The sequence below is a fragment of the Grampus griseus genome (genome assembly GCF_964374135.1).
Source record: "Grampus griseus genome assembly, chromosome: 1".
NCBI lineage: Eukaryota > Metazoa > Chordata > Mammalia > Artiodactyla > Delphinidae > Grampus > Grampus griseus.
Genome location: NC_139017.1, coordinates 184,577 through 197,087, shown reverse-complemented (window position 1 = coordinate 197,087; position 12,511 = coordinate 184,577). Strand labels below are relative to the sequence as shown.

The window sequence follows — 12,511 nt, the reverse complement described above, 5'->3', positions numbered from 1 at the left end:
GGGTGCTGCAGCCCTCGCCTAGGCGACTGACACTTCTCACTTCTCCCAAGGCTGGTACGTGACCAGTCTATTCTAGATGCAGAGAGAAGGTACTTTAGTATGATCCTGTATGGCTGCTTCAGGGCAGTGGGATTAATTCTGGTGCTGGTTAAAAGCGTATCAGGCTCTGGAGTCACATAGACCCAGGCTTCTGTCCCTGGCCAGGCTCTCACCTTGAGCACGTTACCGAACGCTCCACATCATAAGTACCTCGTCTGAAAAACAGGAATAAAATAGTGCTGTTTCACGGGCTCTTTGTCAGGATTGAGATAATTTATGCAGGCTCTTAGTTTGATGCTTGGCAAATCGTAAATTCTTCACAAACCTTAGCTATTATGTGCTGCCCGCTGTATAAAACCCTCAGAAACGTGTGCTGTCCACAGGACTGAGTGTGTTTCTCAGCATGGCGTTACCAGGCTCTTACCTGCTCCCAGGCCTCGTCTTCCTCCACTTTCCCTCTGGCATTTGGGCCTCAATGAACTTGCCTGGTTCTCCAAATGTGAACTTCTCTTCTGCTCCTCAGGCTTTTGCACATGCTGGTCTTTCTGTTGGATTGCTCATGCCCCCATTCTCTGCCAAAGGATCCAAGCAACTTACAATTCCCAGTTCTAGGTTTGGCTTTGGATTGAGACCATCCTAGCTTCATATTCAGGCTCTGCCAGCCACTGACCAGCTGTATGACCTTCTGCATATCCTTAATCTCAGACTCACAGGATTATAATAAGGATTCAATTACACAATCATTTAGCACAGCGCCTGCTACGAGGCTGTTAACTAAAAAACTTTTTTTCTTCTCTTCCTCCTTCTCAGAATCTTTTCCAAACCCTTCCCATCTGCACCTTGTATTAACCACACTGTGTTGTAATTATTTATCGCTGTCTTACTCTAGACGATGAGTTGTTTGGGGTCTAAGAACAGTCTTGGTCATGGTTGAATCCTCAGGACCTAGCACAGTGCTTGGCATGTGGCAGGTCCTTAATGTTTGTATATTGAGTGGATAAGGCAGGAACCCGTGCGAGACAAGGAATGAGCTTCTGTGTGGGAAATTCTCTTTGCTGGGCTGCTTCACTGTGTGAGCCCAACAACCCTAGGCAAGATTTTCCTTTTTGGAGGTGAGGTAGCCGAGTGTGTCTCACAGAGCCCAGTACACACACACACCAGCTGATCAAGACATGTCTGATGGAATACCAGTAACACAATTTAGTGATGGTTCTACCCTGGGGAGCGTCCATAAGCCTTTCTTCCAGGGGCCCCAGGGGAAGCAGTACACAGTTCCATGCAGAAAAACAATGCCGACATTCCTCCTGACCTGATGCATTGTTCTGTTCCAGTGTGACTAAGAGAAGATCTGAAGAGGTGGCTCTGGTGTGACGCTGGGAGGGAGTGGACTGGGCCAGGTTGTTGGAGCAGGAGAAGGGCGGTCAGGACAGATGTACCTGGGGGCCAACTCTGTCCAGGCACCAACCAGTCTGGCTAGGGCTGGTGGTGTCAGGTTACTTTTTAAAGGACAAGGCTTCTCTTCCAAATAGAAAGACAATACCTTGACTTATTTGCCAGGTACCCTGAAGGATAAATGCAGTGAAGAAAGGGCCAAGAGAAGGAAGGAGGGAAGGAGTGGCCAAACCAAGGACGACTGTGAGGGGTCTTCACAGCACCTGGGCTCCAAAAGCTTCCCTCTCACTTGTATTCTCCTTCCTCCACCTTAGAAGTTCTCCAGGGAGAAGCTGAGCTTCTGGCTCTGCAGAGACAGCTGCTAAGATGAGTGTGGAGTTTGGTGGCGGCTCACATTTCAGCACAGGGTACAACCGCTCAAAGGTTCTTTGGAAGACCCGGGGGAAATTCTGTGCTGGGAAACCCTTCCTCCCAAGATTCTCAGGCGTGAATAGCCTTGGAAAAAAGGACCCCAGACACAACCACCGCTTCGGTAGAACACAAGGGCCTTAGCCCCATTTATTTGCATAAGCCAGAGGTTTCTGCCACAGTAACAGTCTTAGATCGTGGGGAGCCCTTTCCCTCCAGCCTCGGCAGGGGCAGAGGGAGACAGACACACAAACACATCTTTCAGATCCCTTTCTCTGAGGTCTGAAGAGACCATCTCCTCCTCTCCTGTTGCCTCTAAAAGATTAGCTTTCTAAGTCTGCACCCCCCACCGCACACACAGTCTGCTATGGGTTAAGCACCAAATGTTCAATCAAACCCATTAAACAGGTTGCTCTAACCACAGACACAAAGAAGAGTGTGATGCCACGAAGGAACTAGCCAGTCTGGGAACAAATGTACATGCTCCCTTCTTTCTGACCCATGGAAGAGTCTGCTCCTTGAGCCTGACCTGGATGTTTCATCACAGGGAGACTGGGGAGCCTTCCAGGAGATGACTCGGCTTTGGCCCTCTTCCACGGCTATAAGGATGTTGTTCCCGCAGGGACCATCCAGATTCCAGCTCCGGAGAAAGACAAAAAGGCTGACACTGTCGGGAAGGGCATCTAGGGCTTATAGCATTTGAGGGCTGACTGGGGGCAAGTGCCGGCAGTGGGACCAGGGAAGTGAGGGGATGCTCAGTAGGTAAACCGCATCCTTTGCGAGTAGCCCAGTTTGTCCAAGTTGGGGTGGCAGGCCAGCTGCACCATCGCGGGTGGCCCACAGAGCAGCAGCAGCACATCCTCCCCTGGGGCGGGCAGGTGCTCCTGGATCATGTCGGCAGACACAAAGCCCTTGCTGTAGGCCCAATCTGCATGGGGAGAGGAGAGAATGACACTCCAGATCCATGCTGGCAGTGGGGTGCAGTGCGGGGCCGGGGTGGGGTGGTGGCAGTCCAGAAAGGCTCCTGAGAGGGTACAGAGCTGTAGCGGCAGCTGGACGGGTCTACTCAGCCAGCTTCAGCGGCACGGCCAGCCCTGCACCCACCGGTAAACAGGAACCGCGGGGAAGAGTCCAGGAGACCACTGTGTCCATGAGCTCAGAGTTTGGCAGTGTCGGGCAGGGTCGGTTTCACTGAAACCAGAACCCACAGATGGGCGAGGCCCTGATTTGGGGATGTCCAGAAATGGGGAGGGTACCTTCTGGGGGGTGATCCAGAGTGAACCAGAGCGTAAAGTGGTCGGGGTGTCGGGCCTGCAGCTCCTCTAAGTCCTCCCGTAAGATTATGTCCTTTTCAGTCTGAAATGAAGAGGAGAAGCAAAGTCTTTAGGAACCTTCTCAGGTTCCTAAGCACAACAACATAAAGTTCTCTGCTGTAACAACTTTCCAACCAGGAAAGAAAAAGAAAATTGAAGTTCTAGGGAATAAGCAAGGGTTTTAGGGAGCTAGGATGAGGGGAGGGAGAGGGGAACAGCCTTTATTTACACAGTATGAAGGAATAAAGACAGAATATTTAACAAAGGAGACTCAAGGAGCAAGTTTCTATACTCAGGACTAGACTCCTTAAATGTTTTCTTTTTTTCTTTCCTTGCGGGCCAGGGAGGGAATGTGGCTCAGTGCTCTGTCCTCCTTATTGTGGAAGAGGACCCTCTACCCGCAGGGAGGCCTTGGCCAGAGGCTGAGCCAGGCACTGGGCTCGTTTTGCCCGTTGGTACCATACCTCTCCCCACACAGTAACTCTGAAGTCCCAGGACTGAGAAAAGCAACGCAACCTGGTTGGCAAAAAGCAGAAAGCACTGGGTTGGATCTTCTGGGTCTTTCAGGATGGCCTGGATCAGCTGCAGCATTGGGGTGATTCCTGCACACAGATGCCCCACGGTGAGATGCGGTGGCCACCCTCCCCATCCCTGCTCCTTAGCTGCCCAACCCTTTCATCTTAATTCTACTCACTCACCCCTTCACTCTGTTTTCCTTTGTGTCCTAATTCTCTACACTCCCCGTGTCTTCACAGCACCTACGTTTCTGGACAGATAGGCCCTTTACCCCAAACTCACTAAAATTCATATCTTGTAGGTGAATTGTGGTCACGTGCTCAAAATTCACATAAATTCATATTGCTGAAATCCTTCTAAGGAACCAATCCAAGACTCTCTGGAAGTCCCTTGGAGGCTAAGGCTCCAGTATCACAGATGACTGCAAGTACCTACTGATTCAATGCTGAGATGCCTGGAGCCCTGGACATGCAGGTTAAGTGCACGTGCTTTGGAACTGAGCAGAGCTGCACACTAACCCTGCCTCTACCCATGTGGAAATGATTCAACCTCTCTGAACCTCTGTGTTCCCATCCGTAAAATGGGAAGGCTTGTACCTATGTCATAGACACATACAGAGTCCAGCAGAGTGTCTAACATAGGGAAATGTCCAATGTTAATTTTCTGTCTTCTCCACTGTCCTATTCTTAGCTGCTTCTCTGTTCTCACCTAAAATTTATTAGATTCATTCCATCTGAGGTCTCCGGAGAGCCCACATGATTTGTTTCTCTCATTCTGTCAGTTAAAATAGATTTTGGGGGGTTTCTACCTCATTATGATTTTGTTTTGCAGCAACTGGGGAGCTCTAGGCATTGCTGGGAATGCCCTGATTAAGTCTGGCCATGATTACCAAACCTTCTGAGGGTCACCTGGAAGCTGCCACGGCAACAGTCACAATGGTGGGAGGGAGCAGGGGACAAGAACCTGTGCCGCCGGCAATCATTCCCAGTTTCCTGGCCACTCGCGGTTCTGGTGGAGACTTTTTGTTGGGCTGAATGCTAAACATCCCTGAGAAGTCGAGTGGAGAGAGGGGTGAAAGAACAGTCAATTCAGGAAACTAAGTAAACAAATGCAAAATCGAAAATACGTCCCAGGCCAGTTCTGCAGCTGCTGTGGAATCTGATCCTGGAGCTTAGGTGTTGAGCCAGCCCTGACAACAAGACACTTCAGGGGCAATGGGGCCAGGACTGTCTGTCCCATATTATGAGCTGCGAGTCAGTTTAGGAACACACAGTGAGTCATAAGCTAACTCCCACAGAGGGTCACTCCCTGCTCAGGGCGACAGGCATGAGGCCAGGTGTGAATCTATTTTCCCAAGTGGCACAGAGCAGCTCCCAGGCTTGCTAATGCACCCAGCTGTTCCCACTGGAAGGGCTGAACGTAATCTCTGGCTCTCTGCATAGCTCGGCCTGAGGGGCAGAGAGAAAGAGAGGCCCGCGTTTGCATTAGTCATCTCCAGGGCTGTCACAGTGGGTGAATTCATGTGGATGGAGAACAGATCCCTGTGTCAAGAGGGGCTGAGGAACACGCCTTTCTATAACGTCAGGGCTGTGTTTACAGGAGGGGCAGCTGGCCTTTACCCACGTGCACACACACACATGGACACACAGAACCACACCGTGTGGAGAGGACGCCGGGCACCGGAGACGTGGGAGCTAGGCCGTTACCTTTCCCAGCGTAAGTGAGCAACCCACTTGGCCCCCGAAACTCCACCATGTCCCCAGTCTTCAGGCTATCCAGGTACTGAGACATCTTTCCCCCCTCAGGAAATTTGGGGTGCACACCCTTCAGGTAGACCTGATAAGACAGAATGGAAAGTACTTTGTTTGGAATGTCCCTGGTTTCTGAGCCCCCTGTTGACTGAACCTGCCTGAAGCAGGGCAGGGATGACACACATGCTCTCTCTTCCCATTCCACATACTTCCTTCATGTCCACAAAGGACACGCATCTCCTCCTATCAAACACATCTTGGAAGTTTCTACAGGTCCCAGAGGGAGGAGGATAAGGGGCTCCTGGGGCTCCTTCCAACCTTCTTACCTTGATGACAAGATCCACATAGCCTTGGTCCTCATCGCTGGTGATGGGAGTGTACGGCCTGATGACCAGGCTGCCATCGATCCGGGCAGAGAGGTAGACATGTTGGCCTGGGGACCACGTGCAGAGCTACATAAGGACTCCTGTGGAGGTGCTGCATTCCTGTTACCTTTCAAAATAATCTGGGAGGTTTGAGAGGACAGAAGCGTCTTGCTCCGTGCTGGGGTCCCAGTGAGCAACCAAGCAGGGAGGATTCACCCCTTTGAGCCCCCAGCTGGATCCCTCATAAACTCCCCTCTGCTGAGATTCTTATCAATGACTGCCCAGGACCTTAGCAGTGAGTTGAGGGTCTGGGCAATGGGGGAAAGATTAGTGCTTGCTCAGCGGGGATATAAGCAAATCCTGCAGGAAGGAGGGAGGACTGCTGAGAGTTGAAGATGTCTGGGGGCACAGAAGCCACACCCTAGAGTGGCCCAGGGCACCTCACAGCCTGGAGGATACGCAGCCTGGTGTGGAAAGGGTGATGGGGTGGGGAGGCACAAGACTGAAGCAGCGCGTTTCAGGAGACCCCAGAAGGGGGCTCACCCTATTAGAATACCAGGGAAAGGAGCCCACGCCGCAGTTCTTACCCACAGGCAGCCCCAGAACGTGGTGGGCGGTGGGCAGGGCAAAGCGGAACCTCTTGGTGTTGTGGTTCACGGTCTGGAGGATGGATGACAAGCGTCTCACCAGGCAGGTCTGGTGTCGCCAACTCCCCGGGGCATCCCAACCACAGCCGAGCGGAACTCAGGTCCCCTCCGCTACTCCACAACTCACTGTCTTGTCTAGCAGTCGCAGCAGGTACTTCTCATTGGGGTCCAGGAGCGTGATCCGCGGCCGGCGGGACCTCCGCACCAGGTAGGAGCCCAGAGCCAGGCCGAGCAGAGTCAGCAGCCCCACCCCCAGGGAGGCCAGCAGGACTGGGCTCTGCGGGCAGAGGGGGCAGCGTGACCGTCGCGCCGGGGAAGAGCCCAGGGCGTGGGCGGTGACGGGCCCCTACGACCTGCACCCCGGGTGGCGACCCCGAACTCCAGCGCAGGAGCAAGCCGAGCTCAGGGGGCAGCCTGGGTGGGGTCCCCAGCCCGAGCGTGCGGTACCGAGACCCCGGCATCCAGGGCGGGTGTAAAGCCCTGCGGGGCGGGGTCGGCGGTGAGAGCCCCTGGTCCGGACCTGAGTGCCGGGAACCAGAAGGGGCGGAGTCCCCTGGTGCGGGATACGGAGCGAGGGTCTCACCGTCTGCAACCCCATCTTCAAGAGCCGCGTCCTCCACCTCGCAGCCAGCGCCCAGATCCCACAATGCGCCGCGGGGCGGGCAGGAGGCGGGGCATGGAGGGGCGGGGCATGGCTGGGCGGGGCCCGGTAGGGGCGGGGTCACTCCGCGCCCCACCTCTTTCCTCCGGACTCGGCTGCCAGGTACTCCTACAAGGAGGGGCTGCAGCTCCAGACCCTCCTCCCCAGCCTTCTGTTCCTGCTACTAAGACCACTTAGCGTCGAACAGGGAGGGAGTCCTGTCAAACGTAGAACCACACCAAGCTGGAACTGGAAATCTCCAAGTCTGCAAATTGCTTAGCAGGGAGGAATCTGGCGTTCAGAGAGAGACAAGCTCAAAGTAGAGCAGGAGGGCCTGAAACTGATCATTGTGTTGTCACGTTAGTTCTTCAAAGGGCAGACTTTCAACCAGAGGATTCACAGGCTGGCCAAGTCTCCTCGGGAATGACAGTGGCATCTTCATTTCCTGCTTCCGTGACTGGTTTTGCTCACATGGCCAGGCCCTCATGCCATCAGGCTCATTCAGGAGCTCCTTTTGGGTCCAGATCAAGCTTCTCATCTGGATCTGGGTTCTCCAGCCCCCGGGGCCAAAGACCTGGCTTTGGGGGCAGACTGGACTGAATCAGAACCTGGACGACTTCCTCAACTTCTTTCTGATTCCTGTCTACCGATAGATAAGTGCTATGAGGCATGTAATGTGCTTAACATGTGGCCTGTCATAGAACAAAACACTCAACAGATGTCAGCTGCTACAATGACTCTCTGCAGACAGTGATGATGCCCGGCTAGAGATTCGAGCTGAGCCCTGCTGGCAGCAGAGGCGGGGGACAGGAGGAGACGGTAACAGATGCTGAGGGCCAGGAGCCACACATCGGCCGAGATGCCCATTCCCTCTCATACCCAGTTCCCAGCCTGGTTGACGTTTGCTCTTTTTTTTTTTTTTTTTTGCGGTACGCGGGCCCCTCACTGTTGTGGCCTCTCCCGTTGCAGAGCACAGGCTCCGGATGCGCAGGCTCAGCGGCCATGGCTCACGGGCCCAGCCGCTCCGCGGCATGTGGGATCTTCCCGGACCGGGGCACGAATCTGTGTCTCCTGCATCGGCAGGCGGACTCTCTACCACTGCGCCACCAGGGAAACCCTGACGTTTGCTCTTGATTTCTCCTGAGGCCTCTCTCCCTAGCCTGTAGATAACCGTCTTCTTCTCACTGTGCGTTCACATGGTCTTCGCTCTGTGTGTGTCTGAGTTGGCAACCTTTTTCTGTTTGGGTCAGATGGTAAATATTTTGGTGGCATACGGCCTGTGTAACAATTATTCTGCTTTGCTGTTGTAGCATGAAAGCAGCCATAGATAATACGTAAATGAATAAAAGTTACTACGTTCTAATAAAATTTTACTTACAAAAACAGGTAGTAGATCCTCATCCAGGATTGCCAAAATCCCTCAAATAAGCTGATACGCAACCCCTTACAGACCCACAGAAAAGTACTCAGAGACTGTTCTGGGAGGCCGTCCAGACTCTCCAGTCTGGATTTGGACACAGAGAGACACCCCCAAGTGACCCAAAGGACACTGCTTAGGTGACGAGCACTGACCTCCAGCCTACCCACCAGAGAAGTCACCTGATTCCTGCCCAGGCCTGCACGTGGCCCCATCCGCCACCATCCAGCCATGTTCCAGGCCAGCTCAGAATGGTCTTCACCAGACTGGACAATGCGTGGTGAAGCTCCAGGCTCAGAAGAGCCCCCTAATTCCAGCCTCCTGAGACAACCACCCTTCTCAGTCATGTATACGTCTAAGAAAGGTAAAAATTCCCATGTTCCATGCATTTTGTGTTGACCAGTAAAATGAAAGCAAAGTCTTAGGGTGAGGTTTCCGTTTAAAAATTCCAATAAGGGCTTTTTCAGCTGACAAAAACCTTTTTTGCATTGGCCTGGTAATTCTTCTTTACCTTGTTATTTTGCCATGGCTCTCAATCAGACGCTATGTATATATTTGTTCAGCTGTTCTAGTTGTCTTCACTGAGAAGTTTCAAATTACCTAGATTGCTATTCTAAAAAAACTTTTATGTACGACTTGAAGAGATCTTCAAGACACAACCGTTAAATGCAAACACTCAGGCTTCAATACAGTAGATTCATTACAAAATTATTAATTAATGCAAAAAAAATCTACACATTTCTGTTCAGTGTAATTACAAATAAAGAAACTACAGAAGATTCTGTTACTGGTGGTTTGTCTGACTATGAACCCTATAAAAACTCTCCTGATTAAAACAACTATATATGTGACTCTGAAGGACATTGATTGTCTCTGTGTCCCACTGATTTTTCTCTTAGGTGACTTTCTTCTTGGCTTCTCCTTTGAGCAAAGTGACTGTAGGGAGAAACTTCCACAGTAGGTAAGACTTGGGTTTTGGCCTCAAATAATGTGGAGGTGACTCTTAGTTTTGCCTCTTTTAGGAATTTATATAAATGGGATCGTACAGTATGTGGTCTTTTGTATCTAGCTTCTTTTTTGTGTTATGTTTGTGAGATTTATCCGTATTGTTGTGAGAGTAGTTTATTCATTTTCATTGCTGAGTAGTGTTCCGTTGTATGATTAGATCAAATTTATTTACCCGGTGTACTACTGACGTTCATTTGGGTTGCCTCCAATTTGTGACCATTACAAATAATGCTCCTGTATACGCTGTCGTACATGTCTCCTGGGGCACAGGTACTTGAATGAGTGTTTACCTAGGAATGGGATTGCCCCATCGTCAGGTGCACGATATTTGATGCAGTGGATTCTGCAAAGTTTCCTAAAGTGATTGGGCCGGTTTGCACTTCCACCAGTAGTGATGAGAAGTCTTGCTTTTCCACATCAGAAGTTGACAAATATTTCTGTAAAGGGCCAGACAGTAAATAGTCTAGATTTTGTGAACTATACAGCCTCTGTGGCTGCTATTCAACTCTGGCCTTGCAGCATGAAAGCGGTCCTAGACAATGTATAGACAGTTGATCATGGCCGTGCTCCGATACAGCTGTGTTTGCAAAGCAGTTGGTGGACTGTGTTTGGTCCATGGGCCATAGTTTACCAATCCTTGTTCTCTGATACATCCTTTCCAACATGTGGCACTTCAGTCTTTTTAGTTTTAGCCATTTAAATTTTTATTTGCTGTTCCCTGAGGAGAAATGAGATGAGCTCCTTTTGAAACGCTTCTTCTTTTGCAAAGTTCCTTGTTGAAGTTTTTGGCCCACTGGGTTGCCTGCCTTTTTCTCATTCATCTGTACTAGTTCTTTATACATTTCTGGGTGGACGTTCCTTGTTCTATGTACTACAATACTCCTCCCACTGCGTGGCTTGCCATTTCTTTCTCTTCATTATGTTTCTTCATATGCCATTAAATTCAGCCTATATTGAAGATTTCTTTCCTTATATTTTCATTGCTTTTTGTTTCTTCTAGTTTACTAAATTCTTATGATGGATGCTTACCTTTTTAATTTTTAGTCTTCTTTATTTTATAATTTATAGTCTCACTTATTTTCACTTAAGCCTATAAATTTCCTTCAAGAACAGGATTAACCGCATGACCCAACGTTTCCTATTAGTAATTCCATTATGGTTCAGTTCTAAATATTTTCTAACTTCCATTACTATTTTTCTTTAGCTTATGAATTATTTAGAAATATGTGTGTATGTTAAAATATATGGGTTTAAAAATCTTTCTTTTCATCATTAATTTAGAAAACAGGTAGGTTAGAAGCTAATTGTATTGTTGTCAGTGAACTTGGGGTGTCGCTTCAATTCTTTGGGACTTGTTGAGATGCTTCCCAGTCAATTTTCATGTATGTTCCATGTATGCCTTTAAAAAAATTATAAAGGATGCAATGTTCTATATGTGCCCATTGGATCAAGCTGGTTGATTGTATTCCAACCTTACTAATTTTGTTTTTTGGCTGGGGAGAGCATTGTAGATCTATCAGTTACTGAGATATGTTAGAATCTCCCACTACGATGGTGAATTTAGCAATTTCTCCTTGGGTGTTTTGTTAATAATAATTTTGTCTCCTTGAGGTAAAGTCTACAGTTAAATACATTGTTTTAGCTCCCTAATAAGGTTCATCTTTCATCAAACAACCCCTAAGATATGTCTCGATCTTCTTTATCTCTGGTGATGCCTCTTTTTTTCTCCCCCTTAATGTCTGTCTTGTCGGATATCATTTATTTTAGTTGTATTAGCCAGGTATATCTTTTTTCCATGCTGTTTCTTCCAGCTTTTCTGTTATTAGGTTATCTCTTTTCTGTTATTAGGTTATCTCTCTATTAGGTTTTCTGTTATCTCTTATAAATAGGAAAAGCTGTATATTTTTTTAAATTAAGACAATCTTTTTTAGCTAATGAGTTTGGTTCATTTTCATCTATCAGGTAATATTTATATTTATGAATTTATGCTATTACATCAAGTATCTTCTACTTTTCTTTTTTCTCTCTCTCTTTTTGCCTTTCAGGAGACCTGGTTGAATTTTTCTTTTCTTTCTCATTACTTTTTTTTTTTTCTCTCCCTCTCTCTGGTTTTGGCAGTAAACACTCTTTCTAGCCTTTGGAGTTATCCTAGAAATTTAACGTGAATATTTTAACCTAATATTTGAAGTTAATACAATAATGATTTTTTTTCTTCTGGTTCTCACTATGGTGTCTTATTTCCTTGTGTGTTTTGCGATTTTTTTTTTTTTTTTTACTATGAGCTTCTATTCTTCAGAACTTTGTGAGGATTCTTTGAGTCCTAAATGCTTCAAAAGATTTGTATTTGCCTTTTCCGGGCATCTTGGTGGAAATTACCAACTTGAGTGGTGGCCAATTGAAAATATTATCTTGGCTGGAGATTTCTGAGATCACCTCGTAGTGTTGATTCAGGTGGCTGCAAATCTACACAAGGGACAGCTTGTATTTGGGAATATCAGGGGAGGTATTTTCCCCTCTAGTAGATTTTGTTTCTGTCCCGTTCAGTGGTGTGTATTTTTCCCTAGTTCTCTCTGTTGAATGTGCAGCCCTTGCTGTTGCGTCTTTACGTGGTTGTCTCCCGTATCTTGAAATCCTAGGTTATCCTGACCTTTTCCCGTCCCTTGCACCCTGCTCAGCCCAGTGTCACAGGCACTTGACTAATTCCCTCAGGACAAAAGCCAGCTTCAGGCCTTATTTACCTATCTGGAGTCCTAGTTTTGTTTAATTTTTTGGTCTCTGAGAATTTCTCATATTGTTTTCATTCCAGTGATCCACATAACAATGGCTTTTAAGTGTTATGTGTAGCATATTTAGTTGTTTTAATCAGGAGAGTTTTTATAGGGTTCATAGTCAGACAAACCACCAGTAACAGAATCTTCTGTAGTTTCTTTATTTGTAATTACACTGAACAGAAATGTGCATTAATTAATAATTTTGTAATGAATCTACTGTATTGAAGCCTGAGTGTTTGCATTT

The 12,511-nt window shown here is 48.3% G+C and overlaps 1 protein-coding gene across 5 annotated transcripts; it reads right to left on the bottom strand.

Moving 5' to 3' along the window:
* Positions 1-1,959: 1,959 nt before the first annotated feature.
* On the bottom strand, positions 1,960-7,970 carry CYB5R1 (cytochrome b5 reductase 1). Of its 5 annotated transcripts, none has more exons than XM_082648688.1 (9): positions 7,015-7,960; positions 6,559-6,708; positions 6,372-6,444; positions 5,746-5,852; positions 5,375-5,504; positions 4,577-4,715; positions 3,617-3,668; positions 3,096-3,195; positions 1,960-2,767 (listed from the first exon to the last, which is right to left on the bottom strand). In XM_082648688.1, exons 1-9 carry the CDS (start codon positions 7,027-7,029, stop codon positions 2,595-2,597), a joined length of 939 nt encoding a protein of 312 aa, XP_082504814.1. In that variant the 5' UTR covers positions 7,030-7,960; the 3' UTR covers positions 1,960-2,594. The 5 variants fall into 5 exon arrangements, 4 of the variants coding, with proteins under 4 accessions (XP_082504814.1, XP_082504815.1, XP_082504812.1 ...); XM_082648689.1 differs by lacking the exon at positions 3,617-3,668 and adding an exon at positions 3,669-3,754 and having other exon boundaries at positions 4,632-4,715; positions 7,015-7,956; XM_082648686.1 differs by having other exon boundaries at positions 6,952-7,094.
* Positions 7,971-12,511: the final 4,541 nt, after the last annotated feature.